The sequence below is a fragment of the Prionailurus bengalensis genome, chromosome C1, assembly GCF_016509475.1.
Source record: "Prionailurus bengalensis isolate Pbe53 chromosome C1, Fcat_Pben_1.1_paternal_pri, whole genome shotgun sequence".
NCBI lineage: Eukaryota > Metazoa > Chordata > Mammalia > Carnivora > Felidae > Prionailurus > Prionailurus bengalensis.
In genome coordinates this window covers 189,173,293-189,193,650 of record NC_057345.1, presented here as the reverse complement: position 1 = coordinate 189,193,650, position 20,358 = coordinate 189,173,293, and the positions used below count along the sequence as shown (strand labels likewise).

The following is a 20,358-nucleotide window of genomic DNA, read 5'->3' as shown; positions in this document are numbered from 1 at the left end:
GCAGAATTAGCACCAAGTGGTAACTTGTTAGAAATGTATTTACAGCCCTATCCCTCACCTACTGAATAAAAAGTTGGGAGTGGGGCCCAGCAGTTGTTTAAAAAGTCCCTCAGTTGATTCCTATGCATGGTGGGGTCTTAGACGTATTACTGTAGGATATCACATTAAGAGACCTCTATTTTTTTTATCTTTTTTTATTATTATATGAAATTTATTGTCAAAAAAAATTTTTTTTAACGTTTATTTATTTTTGAGACAGAGAGAGACAGAGCATGAATGGGGGAGGGTCAGAGAGAGAGGGAGACACAGAATCGGAAACAGGCTCCAGGCTCTGAGCTGCCAGCACAGAGCCCGACGCGGGGCTTGAACTCACAGACCGCGAGATCATGACCTGAGCCGAAGTCGGACGCTTAACCGACTGAGCCACCCAGGCACCCCTATTGTCAAATTTTTTAATCTTTTTTTTTATTATATGAAATTTATTGTCAAATAAGAGACCTCTATTTTGACTTCTGGAACACTGGTATTTGAAACAGTAATTGACTTAGGTTTTTTGCTTAATTGGTGTGGCGGAGAAAATAAATGCTGTTTTATTCTCAAGTACAGATTTTGTACTCAGTGAAAGTAATGGGTATTCATGAGTAAGTAATTACAATAGCATATAGGAACTTTATCTTTGAATATACTTTTCTTTCAGGAGGCAAAACCTTCAACTGAAGACTTGGGGGATAAGAAGGAAGGAGAATACATTAAACTCAAAGTCATTGGACAGGTGAGTTTCATTATTTTTCTCCTTTAACTCTCTAAAGTGAGTAATTTCTGATACATAAAAAATGATTTCAGTAAGGCAAATTATTTAAAAATGGCATTTTCATTTACTATACATGCATCTGTTGTGGGAGGTAGAAGAGGTTCATACTGTTCTATTGATCTGCTAGGCAGATCTGCTAGGCAGATTTAGATTATCTTAATTTCTCCAAATAAAAAACTTTTCTTGGTTAGCATGCTTCAGTGGCAAATATAGTAAATACTATTGAGTGATAAAGCTAGGGCCAACCGTAAAAGGGCCTCTCAGTAGTCCTTTTACTGACCCCTTTCTCTTTCCTGGCATGTCTTTTCCTCAGACTGTATCTTTACTGACCTTTCTTGAGATGTTAACTGATAATTAAGGTTAGTTGAAAATTGTTGGAGGAATGAATCTTCATATAGTAGTTCCCCCGTATCTGCGGCAGTATTTTCCAAGACCTTCATTGAATGCTTGAAACCGTGGATAGTACTGAACCCTATTTGTACTATGTTTTTTCCTGTACATCCACACCTCTGGTAAAGTTTAATTTGTAAATTAGGCTCAGTAAGAGATTAGCAACAGTAATAATAAAATAGAACAATTATAACTGTATATTGTAATAAGTCATGTGAATGTGATCTCTCTCTCAAAATATCTTACTGTACTATACTCACCCTTGTGATGATATGAGATGATAAAATGCCTACATGATGAGATGAAGTGAGGTAAGTGATGCAGGCTTTGTGATGTAGCATTAGGCTACTACTGACCTACTATGTTTATATTCTTTGTTCATATCCTTTCCCCATTTTCTGTGATTATCTTAACTGATAATTTTTATGAATTTTTTTTAAAGTTAATCTGTTTTGAGAGAGAGAGAGCACGAGTGCACAAGTGGGGAAGGAGCAGAGTGAGGGAGAGACGAAATCCCAAGCAGGCTCAGTCTGGCAGTGCAGAGCCTGATGTGAGTTCATGATCTGAGCTGAGATCAACAGTTGGATGCTTAACTGACTGAGCCACCCAGGTGTCCCTTACTTAAAAATTTTTTAATTAATATTTAATTCGTGTACCATAAAAATCACCATTTATTTTATTATTTTTTAAGATTTTATTTTTTTAGGTAATCTCCACCTGATGTGGGGCTTGAACCTACAAACCCCAAGATCAAGAGTTGTATGCTCTACCAACTGAGCCAGCTGGGCATACCAATACTCACCATTTTTACGTGTATGATTCAGTGGCCTTTATATATTCCACAAGGATATGCTGTGCACCATTACCACTATTTAGTTCCAGAACATTTTCATCATCCCCAAAAGACATACTCTACTCATTAGCACTATTCCCTATCCTCTCCCCTGCCAGCCTCTAGCAACCACTGATCTATTTTTTGTTTTTATGGATTTGCCTGTTTTGGACATTTCATATAAATGGAATCACATGATATGTGGCCTCTTGTGACTAGTTTCTTTCATTTAATATATTTTCAAAGTTCATCCAAGTTGCAGCATGAATCAGTGTTTTATTCCTTTTTATTGCTGAATAATATTTCTTTGTATGAATATACCAGTTTGTTATCCATTCATTTGTTAAGGGACATTTGGGCTCTTTTTGTTTCCTCATTTTGGTTATTCTGAATAATTTTGCTCTGAACATCCATGTATAAGTTTTTGTGTGGAGGGATGTGTTTGATTCTCTTGGGTATGTATCTAGGTGTGGAATTACTGGGTCTAATATTCCAGACTTTATTTAACTTTTTGAGGAATTGCCAAACTGTCTTCAGCAGTGGCTTTACCATTTTACATTCCCAGCAACAGCATTGTGTGAAGGTCTACTTTCTCCATATTCTGGTCAATGCTTGCTCTTATCTTTTTTTAATTATAGTCATCCAGGTGTGTGTGAAGTGGTGTGGCACTATGTATGTATGTATGTAGGTAGGTAGGTAATCTCAGTACTCAACATGGGGTTCGAACTCACGACCCCGAGAACAAGAGTTGCATGCTCTTCTGACAGCCAGGCGCCCCTCATTGTGCTTTTGTTTTGTATTTCCCTGATGGCTAATGATGTTCAGCATCTTTTCATGTTCTTATTGGCCATTTGTACATCCTCTTTGAAGAAATGTCTATTCAGATCTTTTTTCCATTTTTAGAAAAATTTTTAAAATTTTTTATTCTTGAGAGAGAGAGAGAGAGAGCATGAGCAAGGGAGGGGCAGAGTGAGAGAGGGACACAGAATCTGAAGCAGGTTCCAGGCTCTGAGCTGTCAGCCCAGAGCCCACCGTGGGACTCAAACTCACAGACTGTGAGATCATGACCTGAACCGAAGTCAGATGCTCATCAGACTGAGCCACCCAAGCGCCCCAACAGTTTTTAATTTTGATTAATTGAATTTATTTTTTCTTTTCTTGCTGTGATTTTGGAGTTGTATCTAAGAAACTATTGCCTAATCCAGGGTCACAGAGATTTATACCTGTAGATTTTTCTAAAATTTTTATGGTTTTAGTTCTTAACATTAAGTTTTGATGGTTTTGAGTACTTTATGTGTTAGTTTGAGGTAGATTCTAACTTTTTTTTATTTTTGCATGTGGCTATCCATTTGTCCCAAACTACTGTTTGAAAAGTTGATCCTTTTCCCATTGAGTTGGTTGGCATCCTTGCAAAAAATCATTTGACTATAGATATATGTGGCTTTATTTTTGGGCTGTCAGTTTATTCTAACATTGATCTATATGTTCTATGCCATGAATTACATTTTTAAGAATTATTGATTTATGGGAATGCAAACTGGTGGAGCCACTCTGACAAACAGTATGGAGGTTCCTCAGAAAATTAAAAATAGAACTACTCTACGACCCTGCAATTGCACTACTAGGTATTTATCCAAGGGATACAGGTGTGCTGTTTTGAAGGGGCACCTGCACCCCAATGTTCATAGCAGTGCTATCGACAATAGCCTAAGTATGGCAAGAGCCCAAATGCCCATCGAGGATGACTGGATAAAGATGTGGCATACATATACAATGGAGTATTACTCTGCAATCAAAAAGAATGAAATCTTGCCATTTGCAACTACATGGGTGGAACTGGAGGGTATTATGCTAAGCGAAATCCATGACCCTGAGATCATGACCTGAGCCTAAATGAAGAATCAGATGCTCAACAACTGAGCCACCTAAGCACCCTCCAGTATTGTGTTGTTTTTTTTTTTTTTTTGGATGGTTGCCTGATGGTTTGTTTGGCAGTCTGGGTAGAAGAAAAGAACCTGGCACCATAAATTACTTTGACTCACTCAGGTTCTTATTCATGTTACTTATGTGAGAGAAACCAGACTCTGGGGTGACTTTGTGGCAGAAATGAATTTCTTGTGTGTTATTTTATGGTATATGCTTCTCTTATAGGTTTGACCACCTTCAACAGTGCTTCAGTTGTTGGGGGGGTACTTTTTGTTTTGAGTTGCTTTTGGGTGTTTGTGATAGTTTAACTTCTCTTTATTTTGAAAATAGAATAGACATGTAACTATGAAGGAATACATTCTTTGATATACATGTGTTTATTTATACTGCTAATTTTAACATCCAGGACAGACTGTAAATTTTTTTGAAATGGACATTAAGTAACTTTGAGGATGCTTAGAGTATTCTAATAAACCCTGTTAGGAATGTTAAAAAGAATATGTGTGTGTGTGTATATATATGTATGTGTGTTTGTGTGTGTGTGTGTATATATATATACACATGTATATATATTCATGTATTTTAAAAAGAGTATTTTGGTGGGAAAGTGACAGGGTTTATGTTTCTATTTGTACTATATGTGTACTTAAATAATTTTTTTCAAGCAAAGCAAATAGTTTACACAAAGGGATAATTATTTTTCTTTCATCTCCTTAGGATAGCAGTGAGATTCACTTTAAAGTGAAAATGACAACACATCTCAAGAAACTCAAAGAATCATACTGTCAAAGACAGGTTTGTATGTAATGATATAAGATACAATGTTTTATATGTCATTAATTTTTCTTGTAAGAAAGGTTGTTAAAAGAAAAATGATCTTTTATTATTTTCACTATTAGCAGCCGAAGGAGAAAACTATACCTTGTTTAATTGCCTTTTTCCCCATTGTGGCCCATTTCAGAATTTAAATTCATAAGGTTTGTGGAACTATTTTGAAAAGTGATTCAGAGTTGTAAAAATAGCTATATGAATATTTCTATTTTAATGGCTTACCAGTGTATGTAACAGTAAAGGCAAGTAATTTTTGGTGATCACTATGAAATTTCCTTGTTTTTAACCAAGGTAGCCATATGTTAAATGTAAGTAGTAGTATTATTAGTTTATTATCTTTATATATAGTACTATAGGTTACTGCTAATTACATTATGTATTTTCGACATGAAGGAATTTTCTCTCCTGTAAAAAAATCAGGGGCACCTGGGTGGCTCAGTTGGTTAAGCATCCAACATCCGCTTAGGTCATGATCTCACGGTTCGTGAGTTTGAGCCCTGCGTTGGGCTCTGTGCTTACAACTCAGAGCTTGGAACCTGCTTTAGATTCTGTGTCTCCTCTCTCTTCCCCTGCTCATGCTCTATCTCAAAAAATAAATAAACTTTAAAAAATGTTTTTAAATCATAAAGAAGGCTTATTAATTTATTAATATAAATTCTCAGATCCTGGCCTTCATGAGCTCGATTATTAAATCAATAATTCTTTAACCTGCCTGGGTTCAAATTCAGGCTGTACTACTGTCTGACTGTGGGATCTTAGACAAGTTATGTGCCTTGTTTCTCCCTCAGTAGAATGGGAACATCATAGTAGTACCTACCTCATGAAGATAACCTACATAAAGCTGTTAACATGATGCTTAAAAATGCTCAATGAATGTTAATCATTATTATCAATAAAATAGAAAATGTAATTGTAATTAGTATTTAGAGGAGACAACCAAGATTTTAATAATTATATTACATGATATTAACTTAGGTATTACAGGTTTTATGTTTAGAAACTTTGCTTTTTATAGTTCACATTTGTAACCAACATAAAACTCATTTTGCCAGAAGAAAAGAGATCACTTAGGTGTTAGGGTGAGTAAAACAAATATTTCTTTGTTTTTGATGTTAGTGGTTAAACTCACTAAAATCTGATTAATTGGTGCTCAGCTAGTTCATATTTTAATAATATTGCTGGGAGCTAAAATGGAGATGTTCACAGGGGAAAGAACATATGTTAAGTGCACTATGCTTGGTCCTTAAAGACATTGCCTTTTAATCCTCACAACAGCTAGTCTTTTCACCCCATCTATAGATGATGGAGTTGGTTACTGAGGAAGAACAATGCAAAGAGGTAAATCACAGTGCTAAAGTGAAAGCTAAACTTTGATCCAAGATTGAAGATGGTGGGTTTGGGGGTTTAACTTTCCTATTTATGCTTCAGAGTATACTTTACAGTCTTCAGAAAAGTTTTTATGCTTTGTTCAAAGAGGCTTGATAATTTTTTCTTGTATTTACTGATATACAAGGAACAGGAAACTTAATTTTTCTGAAGTATGTAACATGCAATAGAGATTGAAAAGTATATAAAGTAATTATTGAGTCATTTTTCAATTTTGATGTTATAGACTGGTTTCTTTTTGACTTCAGCACAAGATAAAGTTTTTTAAAAGATTCTATAATTAAAACAAAGAATATTTTGCCCTTGTCAGTTATGTTTATTATTTTGTATAAGCCTAGAAAGAATTTAAAATCAAATGAAGGATAAGTTTGCAGGGTCTCATATATTTATGTATATACTGCTTGGAAGATAGTTTTAATTTTTCTACTTTTAGACTAAAGAAATGATTCTTGATTTATACTTACTAGTGAAGCAGTTTTTCTTTAAATGAGTCATTTCTTCGCTTTTAGCTCTTTTTGTTGAATAGTTGATAGTTATAATGCTGTCTGGGTCATCACAGGTTTACTGTAGCTTACTTGGCTAGCTACTGTGCTTTACCATATATATGTGATTTAATCTGCTTAAAACTAATTTTGATTGTATAGGTGGAAACTAGTGAGAGTGCTTATCCAATTTCTGATTTTATCTTTTATGTTAGCATACAGGTTTTAGAGGAAACTATAGAATAGTGGTTAAGAGCACAGGTTTAAGAACAGATGGGCCTTAAATTGGTATCTGGCCTGTATGACCTTACCATGCCTTAGATTCCCTACCTGTAAAGTGAATATAAGGTGATAATACCTACCTTCCAGGATTGTTGTGATGAACATGATTATGTATGTGAAATACTTGGTATAGGGAGGGCCCAGCAAATAGGTGGTACTCAATAAATGGTAATTATGATAGGATAGATATGCTTTATGTTCAGTGTATTCTGTTGAAGCTCTCATGTTTGCTTTTTGTGCATCAAAGTTCCTACTATCTCTTTTAAGATTTGTGTGCGTGTGTGTGTGTATATATATATATATATATGGTTTTGTTTTTGTTTTTGTTTTTTTTGTTTTTACCTTTTTAGGGAGTTCCAATGAATTCACTCAGGTTTCTCTTTGAAGGTCAGAGAATTGCTGATAATCACACTCCAAAAGAAGTGAGTATAATTTCTTCTTTGGGTGAAAAAAATGTTAAATTCTTTCCTTTTTTTTTTTTTTTAAGCAGGCTCCACACCCAGTGTGGAGCCGTGTGAGTCTTGAACTCAAAACCCTGAGATCAAGACCTGAGGTGAGATGAAGAGTCAGATGCTCAATTGACTGAGTCACCCAGGTGTTCCCCCAAAATGTTAAATTCTGCATTGAATCATTGGTTCACTGGTAGTAAACTATCCTTTCTTGAATATTTTCTGATTTAAGTGGTATATGATTTGTCAGAGAGAAAGATAGTCTTTTGGGTTGAACTTCCCATATATTGCCTTAAAAATTGCCAATAAAAAGAGAGGTGGAGGGGCGCCTGGGTGGCTTAGTCAATACAGCATGCAAGATTCGAGCTTTACATTGGGTATAAAGATTACTTAAAAACAAAATCTTAAAAAAAAAAAAAAAAAAAAAAAGAGGTGAGGGGTGCCTGGGTGGCCCAGTCAGCTAAAAGCGTCCAACTCTTGATCAGCTCAGGTCATGATCTAATGGTTTGTGAGTTGGAGCCTCACATCAAACTCTGCACTGACAGTGTGGAACCTGCTTGGGAGTCTGTCTCCTCACCACCCCCCCCCCCCACCCCATGCTTGCATGCTCTCTCTCTCAAAATAGATAAATTAAAAAAAAAAATGTTTAGAAAAAAAAGAGGTGGCAAGTGGGAATTGAGTACTGAAATCATAAGGCATGTACATTGTTTTGAAGAGGAATAGGTGTTCCTCAAATTTGGTAGATTTCTGGTACACTTTCATGGTGCTGGTGACCTTAATGGTTCAAGTTTGATCTTTGATCTTTGGCCCATTTTGAGAACTTAATACAAAAGCTTAGTGTATATTAATATATTTGGCTCTGTCATCTTGATTTATGTTTTTAATGCTTCTGTGTATTCGTTTGTTTCATTGTATGGTCTCTTTTCTTTTTTATATACCCCCCTTCCCTTAGAAGCATCTGAAAGTAATAAAGTATGAGAGAGATTGTGAATGTGCACATCCATTTATTTATTTATTTTAATTTAATTTAATTTTTTATTTTTTTAAATTTACATCCAAATTAGTATATAGTGCAACAATGATTTCAGGAGTAGATTCCTTAATGCCTCTTACCCATTTAGCCCATCCCCCCTCCCACGAACCCCTCTAGTAAACCTCAGTTTGTTCTCCATATTTATGAGTTTCTTATGTTTTGTCCCCCTCCCTGTTTTTATATTATTTTTATTTTCCTTCCCTTATGTTCATCTGTTTTGTCTCCTAAAGTCCTATGAGTGAAGTCATATGATTTTTGTCTTTCTCTAATTTCACTTAGCATAATACCCTCTAGTTCCATCCACATAGTTGCAAATGGCAAGATTTCATTCTTTTTGATGCCTGAGTAATACTCCATTGTATATGTATACCACATCTTCTTTGTCCATTCATCCATCAATGGCCATTTGGGCTCTTTCCATACTTTGGCTATTGTTGATAGTGCTGCTATAAACATGGGGGTGCATGTGTCCCTTCGAAACACCACACCTGTATCCCGTGGATAAATGCCTAGTGGTGCAATTGCTGGGTCCTAGGGTAGTTCTATTTTTAGTTTTTTGAGGAACCTCCATACTGTTTTCCAGAGTGGCTACACCAGCTTTCATTCCCAACATCTATTTATATTTATACAGATTTCCCCCTCCAAATACAAAATAACATTTCTGATATTTCTGATAGTGGGAACAATATATGATTATTACTAATTTTTTTTTCTTTTTTTTATTTAGAGTGTGAGTGGAGTAGAGGGAGGGGGAGAGAGAGGAGAAGAGAGGGAGAGAGAGTCTCAAGTAGGTTCCATGCTCATCACGGAGCTTGACATGGGGCTTGATCCCATGGCCCTGAGATAATGACCTGAGCTGAAATCAAGAGTTTGATGCTGAACTGACTGAGCCACCTAGATGCCCCTATTAATTTTTTATTTTCAAAATATTTCAAACTTGGAGTTGTTATAAGACTAGTATAATATTCTCCCGTATAACCTTCTCATTAGATTCATCAATTATTAATATTGTGATGCATTTGCTTGATCAGTTTCTCTATATTACATATTATCATTGATGGATTATTTGAGATTAATTTTGTAGATATCATGACCCTTTACTCCTGAGTATTTTAGTGTTACCTCCTAAGAGCCACAGTTAAATGATCAAATATGGGAGATTTGACATTGATACAATACTGTTATCAAGTATGCAATCAGAATAGTCAGATTTTGCCATTTATCCCAGTGAGGTCCTTTATAGCCTTTTTAGAAAAACTTGACTTAGGATCCCTTATTAGGGGATTAGTATATTGTAACTAGTTATTACCCTCTTTTTCATCAGCTGGACATTTTTTATTTTATCTATTAATTTTTTTTTTAATGTTTATTTTCGAGAGACAGTGAGAGTGTGAGTGGGGGAGGGGCAGAGAGAGAGAGGGAAACACAGAATCTGGAGCATGCTCCAGGCTCTGAGCTGTCAGCACAACCTGACAAGGGGCTCAAACTCACAAACTGTGAGATCCTGACCTGAGCCGAAGTCGGATGCTTAACCGACTGAGCCACCCAGATGCCCCTCAGACAGACATTTTTTAGAGTTCAGGCCATGTTTTAGAATGTCCTTCAATTTTGGTTTGTCTGATGTTTCTTCATGATTAGATGCAGTTTTGCATTTTTGGTAGGAGCAGCACAGAGTGAAGCTATTATGTACTTCTGAGTGTATCAATCACATCAGGAGGTAGGTGATGTCCATTTGTCCTGTTATGGTAACATTAACTTTGGTCACCTTAGTTAAGGTGGTAACTGCCAGATTTGTTCATTGTAAAGTTATCACTTTCCTTCTTATCTTATTTTTTGTAGTTTTTAAATTTAAGTTTTTCTTGAGAGAGTATGAGCAGGGAAGAGGGGAAGAGAGAGAAAGAATCTTAAGCAGGCCCCACGCTAAGTGCAGAGCCCAGTGTGGGGCTCAATCCCACAACCCTCGGATCATGACTTGAGCCGAAATCAAGAGTCAGACACCCAACCAACTGAGCCACATAGGCACCCCTATCATTTTCCTTTTTAATTAGTAAGTAATTTGTGGGGAGATATTGAAACTCTGAGAATATTCTTTAGATAGTGGCCAGTTGGTGTCTGTAAATTCTTTTTGACATGTCTCCATCTTTTTTCAAGTTATTATTTGAAATGATTTTCATCTTACAGAGAACTTGCAAGAATAGTACTAAAAATTATACTCGCTTCCACCTAGATTGGCTTATTTTTAACATTTTCTACCTTTACTTAATTATTTCTCTCGCCCATGTATATGTGTGTGTATTTATTACCAGAACCATGTGGGAGTTAGGTTGCATACACCATGGTCATTTACTACTTAATATTTTAGTGTGTAGTTCTCAAGAACAAGTATACTCCTTTACATAACCACAGTACTCTTAATCAAATTCAGGACACTTACCACTGTTAGAATACTTTACAACCTAATTTTGTCATTTGTCCCAATTATGTCTTCTATAACAAATTTTCTTCTCTATCACAGGATCCAGTTCAGTATCAAGATATTTTATTTAGGTGTCTCTTGAATCATCTTTAATTTGGAACAGTTCCTCAATCTTTCTTTGTCTTTCATGACGTTTACATTGTTAAAAAGATACAAACCAGTTATTTTCTAGAAAGTCCCTCAATTTGGACTGGTTTCCTTATGACTAAGATTTAAGTTATGTATTTTGGGCTGGAATACTACGTAAATGGTGATATGTCTTTCTTAGGGTATAGCATTTGGAATACATGAAGTCCCTTAATTTTTTTTTTTTTAATTTTTTTTCAACGTTTATTTATTTTTGAGACAGAGAGAGACAGAGCATGAATGGGGGAGGGGCAGAGAGAGAGGGAGACACAGAATCGGAAGCAGGCTCCAGGCTCTGAGCCATCAGCCCAGAGCCTGACGCGGGGCTCGAACTCACGGACCGCGAGATGGTGACCTGGCTGAAGTCGGACGCTTAACCGACTGCGCCACCCAGGCGCCCCAAGTCCCTTATTGATAATGTTTATTTTTATCACTCAGTTTAACTGTTTTGTTTTTTCTTTACAATGTAGTTGTTACTTTTCCTGTTGTAATTTGTGGGGACGTACTTTGAAACTACATGAATATCCTCTTTGTCATCAAACTTTTTCCTGGTTTAATATCTACCTACTTTATTGAGTACCTTCTTTCTTCTTTTTTCTTTTTTTTTTTTTTAATTTTTTTTTTTCAACGTTTATTTATTTTTGGGACAGAGAGAGACAGAGCATGAACGGGCGAGGGGCAGAGAGAGAGGGAGACACAGAATCGGAAACAGGCTCCAGGCTCTGAGCCATCAGCCCAGAGCCCGACGCGGGGCTCGAACTCACGGACCGCGAGATCGTGACCTGGCTGAAGTCGGACACTTAACCGACTGCGCCACCCAGGCGCCCCTTCTTTTTTTTTTTTTTTTTAAAGATTTTCTTTTTAAAGTAATTTCTGCACCTAATGTGGGGCTTGAATTCACAATCCTGCAATTGAGTCTCATGCTCCACCGACTGAACCAGCCAGGTGCCCCTTGAGTACTTTCTTAATGTCTGGCACAATAAGATATAAAATACTCATCTTGTATTTTCCCTGTCCTAATTTGACATAATCTCTTCAACGCAGTAGATATTTACTACATTTTAGTGACTCATTCCTCGCTATTATTATGAGATTATCTTTTCTTTTTTTTTTTAATTTTTTTTTTTTCAACGTTTATTTATTTTTGGGACAGAGAGAGACAGAGCATGAACGGGGGAGGGGCAGAGAGAGAGGGAGACACAGAATCGGAAACAGGCTCCAGGCTCTGAGCCATCAGCCCAGAGCCTGACGCGGGGCTCGAACTCATGGACCGCGAGATCGTGACCTGGCTGAAGTCGGACGCTTAACTGACTGCGCCACCCAGGCGCCCCGAGATTATCTTTTCAGAAGCATAATGGGGCAGAGTGAGACAATAGGTATTTAGGGAGTAATCCCCTAACTTCTTGAAGCTGATTGCTTCCTATTTTCCATAGATGAAGGATATTTGCTACCTTCCTGACTTAAAGGCATCTTGTAATGTTTGACATTTTATTCCTTGCTGTTATTTATCGGGCTATATGTGCAATTAAAATTTAGTTTGGGGCACTTGACTGGCTCAGTCAGTGGAGCATGCAACTCTTGATCTTGGGGTTGTGGTTCGAGCCCCACTTTGGGTGTGGAGATTACTTTAAAAAATCTTTAATAAATAAAATTGTTTTAATAGCATCTTTTTTTTTTTTTAATGTTTATTTATTTTTGAGAGAGAGACAGTGAACAGGGGACGGGTAGAGAGAGAGGGAGACACAGAATCCGAAGCAGGCTACAGGCTCTGAGCTGTCAGCACAGAGCCTGATGCAGGGCTTGAACCCATAAACTGCAAGATCATGACCTGAGCTGAAGTCGGAGGCTTACCCAGCTGAACCACCCAGGCGCCCCAGCATCTTTTTTTTTTTTTTTAATTTTTTTTTTTTTAACGTTTATTTATTTTTGAGACAGAGACAGAGCATGAACGGGGGAGGGTCAGAGAGAGGGAGACACAGAATCTGAAACAGGCTCCAGGCTCTGAGCTGTCAGCACAGAGCCCGACGCGGGGCTCGAACTCACGGACCGTGAGATCATGACCTGAGCCAAAGTCGGCCGCTTAACTGACTGAGCCACCCAGGCGCCCCCGCCCCAGCATCTTTAATAATTATTTTAACATTCATAAATAGACCACAACCAAGATATCCATAACACTAGAGCCAGCCTGAATCACTTAAAAAGTCCTAAATCCATGTCTAGTTTTTTTTTAAGTTTATTTTGAGAGAGAAAGAGAGTGGGGGAGGGGCAGAGAGAATCACAAGCATGTTTTGCTCTCAGCACAGAGCCTTGTGCAGGGCTCGAATGGAGGAACTGTGAGATCATGACCTGAGCCGAAATCAAGTTGGATACTCAACCGACTGAACCATTCAGGTGCCCCCATGTCTGTTTTATTTTTAGATTTCTTAGAGTATCTTTTCATATTTTGTAATTCTGCACCAAAAATGTCACCTATATAACTTTTCTCGCTGATCTTAGACTTTCCTTTATTTTTCATTTGCTTTTGTGATCCACTGTAGTTTAGTGGAAACAATGGCTAGTTTTTGTTTTCAGTGTGCCTGTTACAGTGCTTCTGAACCCTGATGGCACAACAGAATCAACAGATTCATGGTCCTTTACCCTCACTGAGGGTCATACTTAGGTTTCTGTATGACACCATGCCCCTTTATGTACTCTTTTTTAAAATAAAGAATAATCATAGTTAAAAGTAATAAAACAAAATACCAAAGTATATAAAGTAGGAAGTAATTACCACTCTGAATATCTCTACATTCCCATTTCTCAGAGGCAACCATGTTAATGTCTTTATGAAAAAATTCCAGAATATTTCAGTGCTTATAAACACATTAAAAACAAACAAACAACCACACAATAATTGCCTCTACTTTGCTTATTAGTGTTCTGTAAAAGGCATTTTGAAGGATTCCCCTTTTTTTCTTTAAGAATTGAGAAGGGCAAGGATGACAAATCTAGCGTATAAAATTGGAGTTATCAAGTAACAGTAGATGTATGGATAACGTTTCTATATTGAGAGTGGTCACTGCCAAAAACTAATAGTTATATGCCAGAAGAAATTGTAGATGACAAAGCAAACTACTTAGAAATGAATCTTTAGGTAGTATTTTTCTAACTAAAACCACATATATTTCAAAGTGAGATCAAGTTTTTTTGAAATAAATGAAAGAGATTCTATAAGGTAATTACATCTAGAAGTAAAAAATGATTTTTTAGAAAATACTATCAAACTGTTGCTTAAACTGTTAAATACATGTTTTGTTAGATTTGAAGCTCTTTTTGAGGTACTTTTAAAAAACACACTTTATATGCTAAGTATACTAGGAGGTGAATTTGGCTCAGCTGGGTCAGATGAATGACTTCATAGACAGAATCAGGAGGACAGATACACCTCTATGTTCTTTATATTAAAGGAAACCCAGATTTGGGGTGCCTGGGTGGCTCAGTTGGTTAAGCTTCTGACTTCAGCTTAGGTAATGATCTCATGGTTTGTGGGTTCAAGCTCCGCGTCAGGCTCTGTGCTGACAGCTCAGAGCCTGGAGCCTGCTTCAGATTCTGTGTCTCCCCCTCTCTCTGCCCCTCCCCCACCTTCTCTCTCTCTCTCTCTCTCTCTCTCTCTCTCTCTCTCTCTCTCTCTCAAAAATGAATAAACATTAAAACATTAAAAAAAAAAATAAAGGAAACCCAGATTCTTAATCTTAGAACAGGGTAACTGTGGATCACTTCAGCATTTTTTTGCACTTTAAAACAGTAAAACAGTGGCCACATAATTGCAGCCAGTTAAAAAATAGTGCTTTTGTATTCTAACATATTTTTTCCCCCTCTTTTACAGCTGGGAATGGAGGAAGAAGATGTGATTGAAGTTTATCAGGAACAAACAGGGGGTCATTCAACGATTTAGATATTCTTTTTATTTTTTTTCTTTACCCTCAATCCTTTTTTATTTTTAAAAATAGTTCTTTTGTAATGTGGTGTTCAAAACGGAAATGAAAACTGGCACCCCATCTCTTTAAAACATCTGGTAATTTGAATTCTAGTGCCCATTATTCATTATCACTTGTTTTCATTGTGCTGATTTTTGGTGATCAAACCTCAGCCCCCTTCATGTCACCCTCTCCTTTTTAAAAAAATTACATGTGTGCGCAGAGAGGCCACCACCTTTTCCAGGACTGTGCATTTTCAGGCTTGTGATAAATAAGATCGACCAATGCGAGTGTTCATAATGACTTTCCATTTGGCCCTGAAGTTCTAGTATGTGATTGCTTCACTCCTGGACTATGACTTTCAGTGGGAGATGGAAGTTTTTCAGAGAACTGAACTGTGGAAAAATGACTTTTCCTTAACTTGAAGCTTCTTTTAAAATTTGAGGGTCTGGACCAAAAGAAGAGAAATAGCAGGCTGGAGTCGAGATGACAGAGATCGTGAGAGTAATGACTAACTCCAAAGATGGCTTCACTGAAGAGAAAGCATTTTAAGATAAAAGAAAAGTCTTGTCAGAAGATCCCAGAAAAGTTCTAATTTTCATTAGCAGTTAATAAAGTTATTCATGCAGAAGTGTATTCAACAGAACACTGCTCTTTTTGATTTTATTTGTACTTTTTGGCCTGGGATATGGGTTTTAAATGGACATTGTCTGTACCAGCTTCATTAAAATAAACAAAATATTTGTAAAAACCGTACTAATGTTCATTTTATTTTTAATTGTATAGAAAGAAAAAAGAAAATGCTTAAAACATAAGGTCTTTTTTGCATAATACTGGAAATTATTGTTTGTACGTGGTACAAATAAATTTTTCAGTACTGTACAGTGATGATGATCATGACTTTGAAGCACTGAAAGTTACTGAAGTGCCTTTGAATCAAGGATTTAATTAAGGCCACACTACCTTCTTAAATACTCAGTGTTCTGTTTTTTTTAAAAACTTGATATTCTTGTATGGTGCATATATATGATCTAGTTACCCAATCATATTGAATAAATGGGCATGCCAAAAATTATTAATTGATTTATATTGATAATTTTAAGTTTTTCCTTTAACAATTTACAAAATGTTCTCTGCTTAAAGTTTGGTATACTTTGTTTATATTTTCCTTTTATTACTTTATATCTTAAATATTTAATCTCTGTAAAACTAAAGTACCAAATTAGTTCCTATTAGAGAGTATAACCTTTTAACTCTAATGAATCACAGAATTTAGTATATGTATGCATACACATAATTTAATTTCATGTTATCCTAGATAGAATAGTCATCTGAGTACTTTAGAAGAGCAGGTGAAACCTGTCTCTAGCACATTTTATAAAAATTGTTACAGCTTATATAACCCTACTCAAGTCACCTGAGAAATAGTTGGCTTGCCTTAAAATTCCTAAGTCTGACCCTAGCTGAAAAATTGTGTTATACGTATATAGTCTAGGTAAAATAGAGCCTTTAGACTGTCACCTGGCATTTAAATAGTGACTAGGAATTAGGCCCATTTCTGGAAAATCCTCATTGAATTGCATATTTCTGTCAGCCCTGAGTAACAAACTTGATAAGGCTATTTGAGCTATCCAGAACGTGTAAGTATATAGTTTGGTGTCTTAATTTTGTTTGCATCTCTGAAGGTTCTCAGCATTTAGGTGGTGGAGCTTAGGTACTGGGGAAATAATCTCATTTTTAGTTTATCAGATTCTTCTAAAATGCATCGCATTCTGCTATGGTTAACTTACTGATGTGTGCTTATCTGGTGTAGTAGTGCTGATAAAATAGGACTTTCATAGCAACAGTTTAATAGAATATCAGATTTGGAAGGGACCTTGAATAACATTTAGTGTAGCTGCTCTACCTGGTGCTTGACTGCAACATCCTCAATTTGTAAAAGAAGGTAGAAAATAAAGTCAGTAATGGGAATTTCCCCCACAAGGATGTTTTCCTTGAGTGTTTTTTCTTCTGTTCTTGTATTATTTGACATGCTCCTTTCTCATCTGCTTAAGTATTACTGAATGACTCGAATGAATGAATGAATGTGCAAGTAGGATGGACAATTTTGAGAAATTTTGTGACATACTTAAAATTACTATGATTGATAGTGTTTTGGCCATTTTATTTATTTTTTACATAAAGCAATACAGCAAGTCAGCAATACAGACTTGAAATTAAGCTTGACATCAGGATTGGAGAAATACAGTTCCTATAGAGAGTAAATACTTTACAAGCATTGGTGAGAAATTTGAGGGAATCATCTGTAAATACTTTTTCAGTTGCACACAGATACAGAGTAGGGCCAAAGGAAATTTGTGGGAAAATTCTGGTTCAGATACTGCTTGCTCTAACATCCTTTTATAGATCTTGTAATCATCTTTCATACCTTTTGATGATAATTCTATGACAGATACTTAATACTTATTGATATTTAAAGAGATGTTAAAAATTAAGTCTGTTCCTTAATAGTGTCCATATGATTTTAAAAATGGGGAAATTATGTGAGTGGTTGGATCTTAAAGGGACAGAAACAGACCCTCAAGATTTGTTAATTATCAAGAGTCTAGAATGGTGCTGTCCCGTAGAACTTTCTATGATGATGGAAATGTTCTACATCTGTACTGTCCAGTAAGGTAGCCAGTAGCTACATGTGGCTATTGAGCACTTGAAATGTGGCTATTGTGAATGGAAAATTGAATGTTTTAACATTGAAATAGTTACATGTGGCTACTTACAAACCAGTGCAGCTCTAGAATCTATACTTTGAGGAAGTGAGAATACCCTCAACAGCTAATTTTACTCAAACGAACATTTATCAAGGGCTTACCTTGTTTTCAACAGGCAGCATATTTTAGATGTTTAGGCTGAAATAGATGTGATTTTGCCTTATAAAGAGTATGTATATATGAATTAACTCCTTAACCTATTCAGAATTATTTGCATTATGGAATTTCCATTTTATCAACTCCTTCAGACACATTGTAAAATCAAATACTTTGACTGTCCTAAGATGATGTTAGTTTCTTACTGAAGTTAAACTGAATTTGCTGAAATTCAAACAAATGAAATTATTGGGCAGTTTTAGGCACTAAAGTTTCTGGATTTATGGGGTTCTACAGAACATGATGGATTTAGGTGAATGAAGACTTTAGTTAATTATGTGTGGTGGGGAAGGGTGGTGGGAATGGGAGGTCCTAGAGTGAAGCTGGGTGTGGGTTGAGGTGAACCAAATGAAATGCAACTTCATTATAGAAGTTTCTCTTTTTCTGTCACCACCTCCCAACTTACTTTTAAGGTTTCTTCCAGCCTTAAGGTTTGGGTATTTGTAGGAATTGGAAGTAAGAGAACACCCATGATCTGGAAATGTTCTGTGTCCACTGTAGGCCACTGGCTTCCTTCGAGAGTTCTTGGTGGAACTGAAGATGTTTCTTCAAAGCAGCTTTTTGCCTAAGGAGACAACCCACCCACAATCCCAGTATGATTAAGCATCTTAGAAATAGTCCCTATAAGCCAGTAGAAAAACTTAAGATTTGAGCAACCATCAGTTAGATTACTGATCTTTCATTTTAGTGGAAGATTATACTCCATTCATTTAGTAACTTTACACATGAGGTTTAGAGTTTCATGAACCTTCTCCTGGGAAAGTTAAAGGAAAGGGCAAACTCAAAGTTCTTAAACTTGTCTTGTTGGAAGGAACTCCCTTGCTTTTGAGATGAAACAGACCAGAGAAGTTAAAAGTACCTGGGCCAAAGTCCCAGAAGTGAAGATGAAGTAAAGCCAACTGGGATCAAGTTCTAACCCTTGGTGGAGTGAGACTCTACCCCTCACACACCACTTTAGTCACTAGGTTTTCTGCTTTCAGCTACTTGGACTAGCCTTAGTTTCGCTTGCTTTTGGTCTCAATACTTAAGAACCCAGTCCTGCTGCTGTGATACATGGAATACATAATTTTGAAATTGAATCAAGACTTCTCTAACGATTTGTTTTGTAGTTCACACAACAGCTGGAAAACAACAGAAAACCATCTGAGTAAAGTCCAGGAGAGGAACAACTCTGGTTAGGTTGGAAAACCTCAAAATAGAATTGTTCTGGCTGCCTTCTCTTTTTGGTCCCTTAAAGAGTTTACATTCAGCTTAAGTTGTAGAAAATACATTGCAGGGAGTAAACTGTTTACAGTCAAGATTGGACTCACATGGTTTTCTGTGTTGTGCTTCTTTGCCCTTCAATTTTGATAGTTCTAAAGGGGGATGTCTATTTGTTGCTTTCACTAAGGAGTAGAAATACATGAGAAAGCAACTATAGAAGACCTAGTTTTTAAAGAGTCAGTTGAGGGGCGCCTGGGTGGCTCAGTTGGTTAAACGTCCACTTCTTGATTTCAGCTCAGGTCATGATTTCACAGCTCATGAGATCAAGCTATGTGTTGGGCTCTGTGCTGACGGTGCAGAGCCTGCTTGGGATTCTCCCTCTCCCTCTCTCTCTGCCCCTAACCCTCCTTGTGCACATGCCCTCTCTCTCTCAAATATTTTAAAAAAGTAAACAAAAAAGTTCTTTATTAAAAAAAGTTGAAACCACATTCCTCAAGAAATTCTATTATCAACGATGATGAAATGATCATTACTATTTTTAGAGAAAAGGGGGAAAATGTCATTGGCCCTTGAGAACTAACTAATTCTGTGCTATTTCTCCTAACAAGGCTCTCATGAGATCTGGCCTTAGCTTACTAATATGACCTCATCTGAAAGTATTCTTTGTGCCTTGTTCACTTCATTCCAGCCATACTGACTTTCTTATATTCTTCCAACATGCCAGTCTCCTTCCTTTGAACCTTTGCACTTAGAACCTTTGCCTGTAGAATATTTTTCTTCCAGATGTTTATGTGGCTAACTCCTTGTCATTCAGGTCTCACCTTATATCCACTTTTTCTGAGAAGTTTTGCCCTGGCTGACCAATCTAACCTAAGCCTCCTGCAATCCTATCACATGTTTAAAATGTTTTCTGTATAGCATCTGTTACTATCTAAAACAAATCTTTATTTTTATTTATTTGTCTCCCTGCCCCAGCACTAGAATATAAATGCCATGGGAGAAGAGACATCTGTCTTGCTCACTCCTGAATTCCCAGTGGTTACAATAGGTAACCAAAAAATACCAAGGACAGTGGTTCAGAATCAGGGGTCTAAGATGTGGTCCTGGTACTGCCTCTAACACTATTGGGCCTTGATCAAGATCCTTCCCTTCTTCGGGACTCAGTTTTCTCATCTGTAAACCAGAGGGCTGAGACAGATGAAATCTAAACTCCCAGCTTCAATACAAGTTATATAAGCCATGAAGCAATTC

General features: G+C 36.6%; 2 protein-coding genes across 3 annotated transcripts in view; one reads left to right on the top strand and one right to left on the bottom strand.

Moving 5' to 3' along the window:
- SUMO1 (small ubiquitin like modifier 1) overlaps positions 1 to 15,736 on the top strand; it is a 30,948-nt gene extending 15,212 nt beyond the window's left edge. Inside the window, exons 2-4 of the mRNA XM_043577509.1 lie at positions 698 to 772; positions 4,677 to 4,754; positions 14,890 to 15,736. Coding sequence (XP_043433444.1) covers positions 698 to 772; positions 4,677 to 4,754; positions 14,890 to 14,958 — 222 coding nt within the window. The 3' untranslated portion in view covers positions 14,959 to 15,736. The remainder of the gene's footprint in view (positions 1 to 697; positions 773 to 4,676; positions 4,755 to 14,889) is intronic.
- A 1,391-nt stretch (positions 15,737 to 17,127) lies between these two features.
- Positions 17,128 to 20,358, bottom strand: part of KIAA2012 (KIAA2012 ortholog) — a 109,457-nt gene continuing 106,226 nt past the window's right edge. For both annotated transcript variants that reach the window (XM_043577508.1, XM_043577507.1), the window contains one exon: positions 17,128 to 18,469. In XM_043577508.1, the coding sequence (XP_043433443.1) occupies positions 18,331 to 18,469 (139 nt within the window). In that variant the 3' untranslated portion in view covers positions 17,128 to 18,330. The remainder of the gene's footprint in view (positions 18,470 to 20,358) is intronic.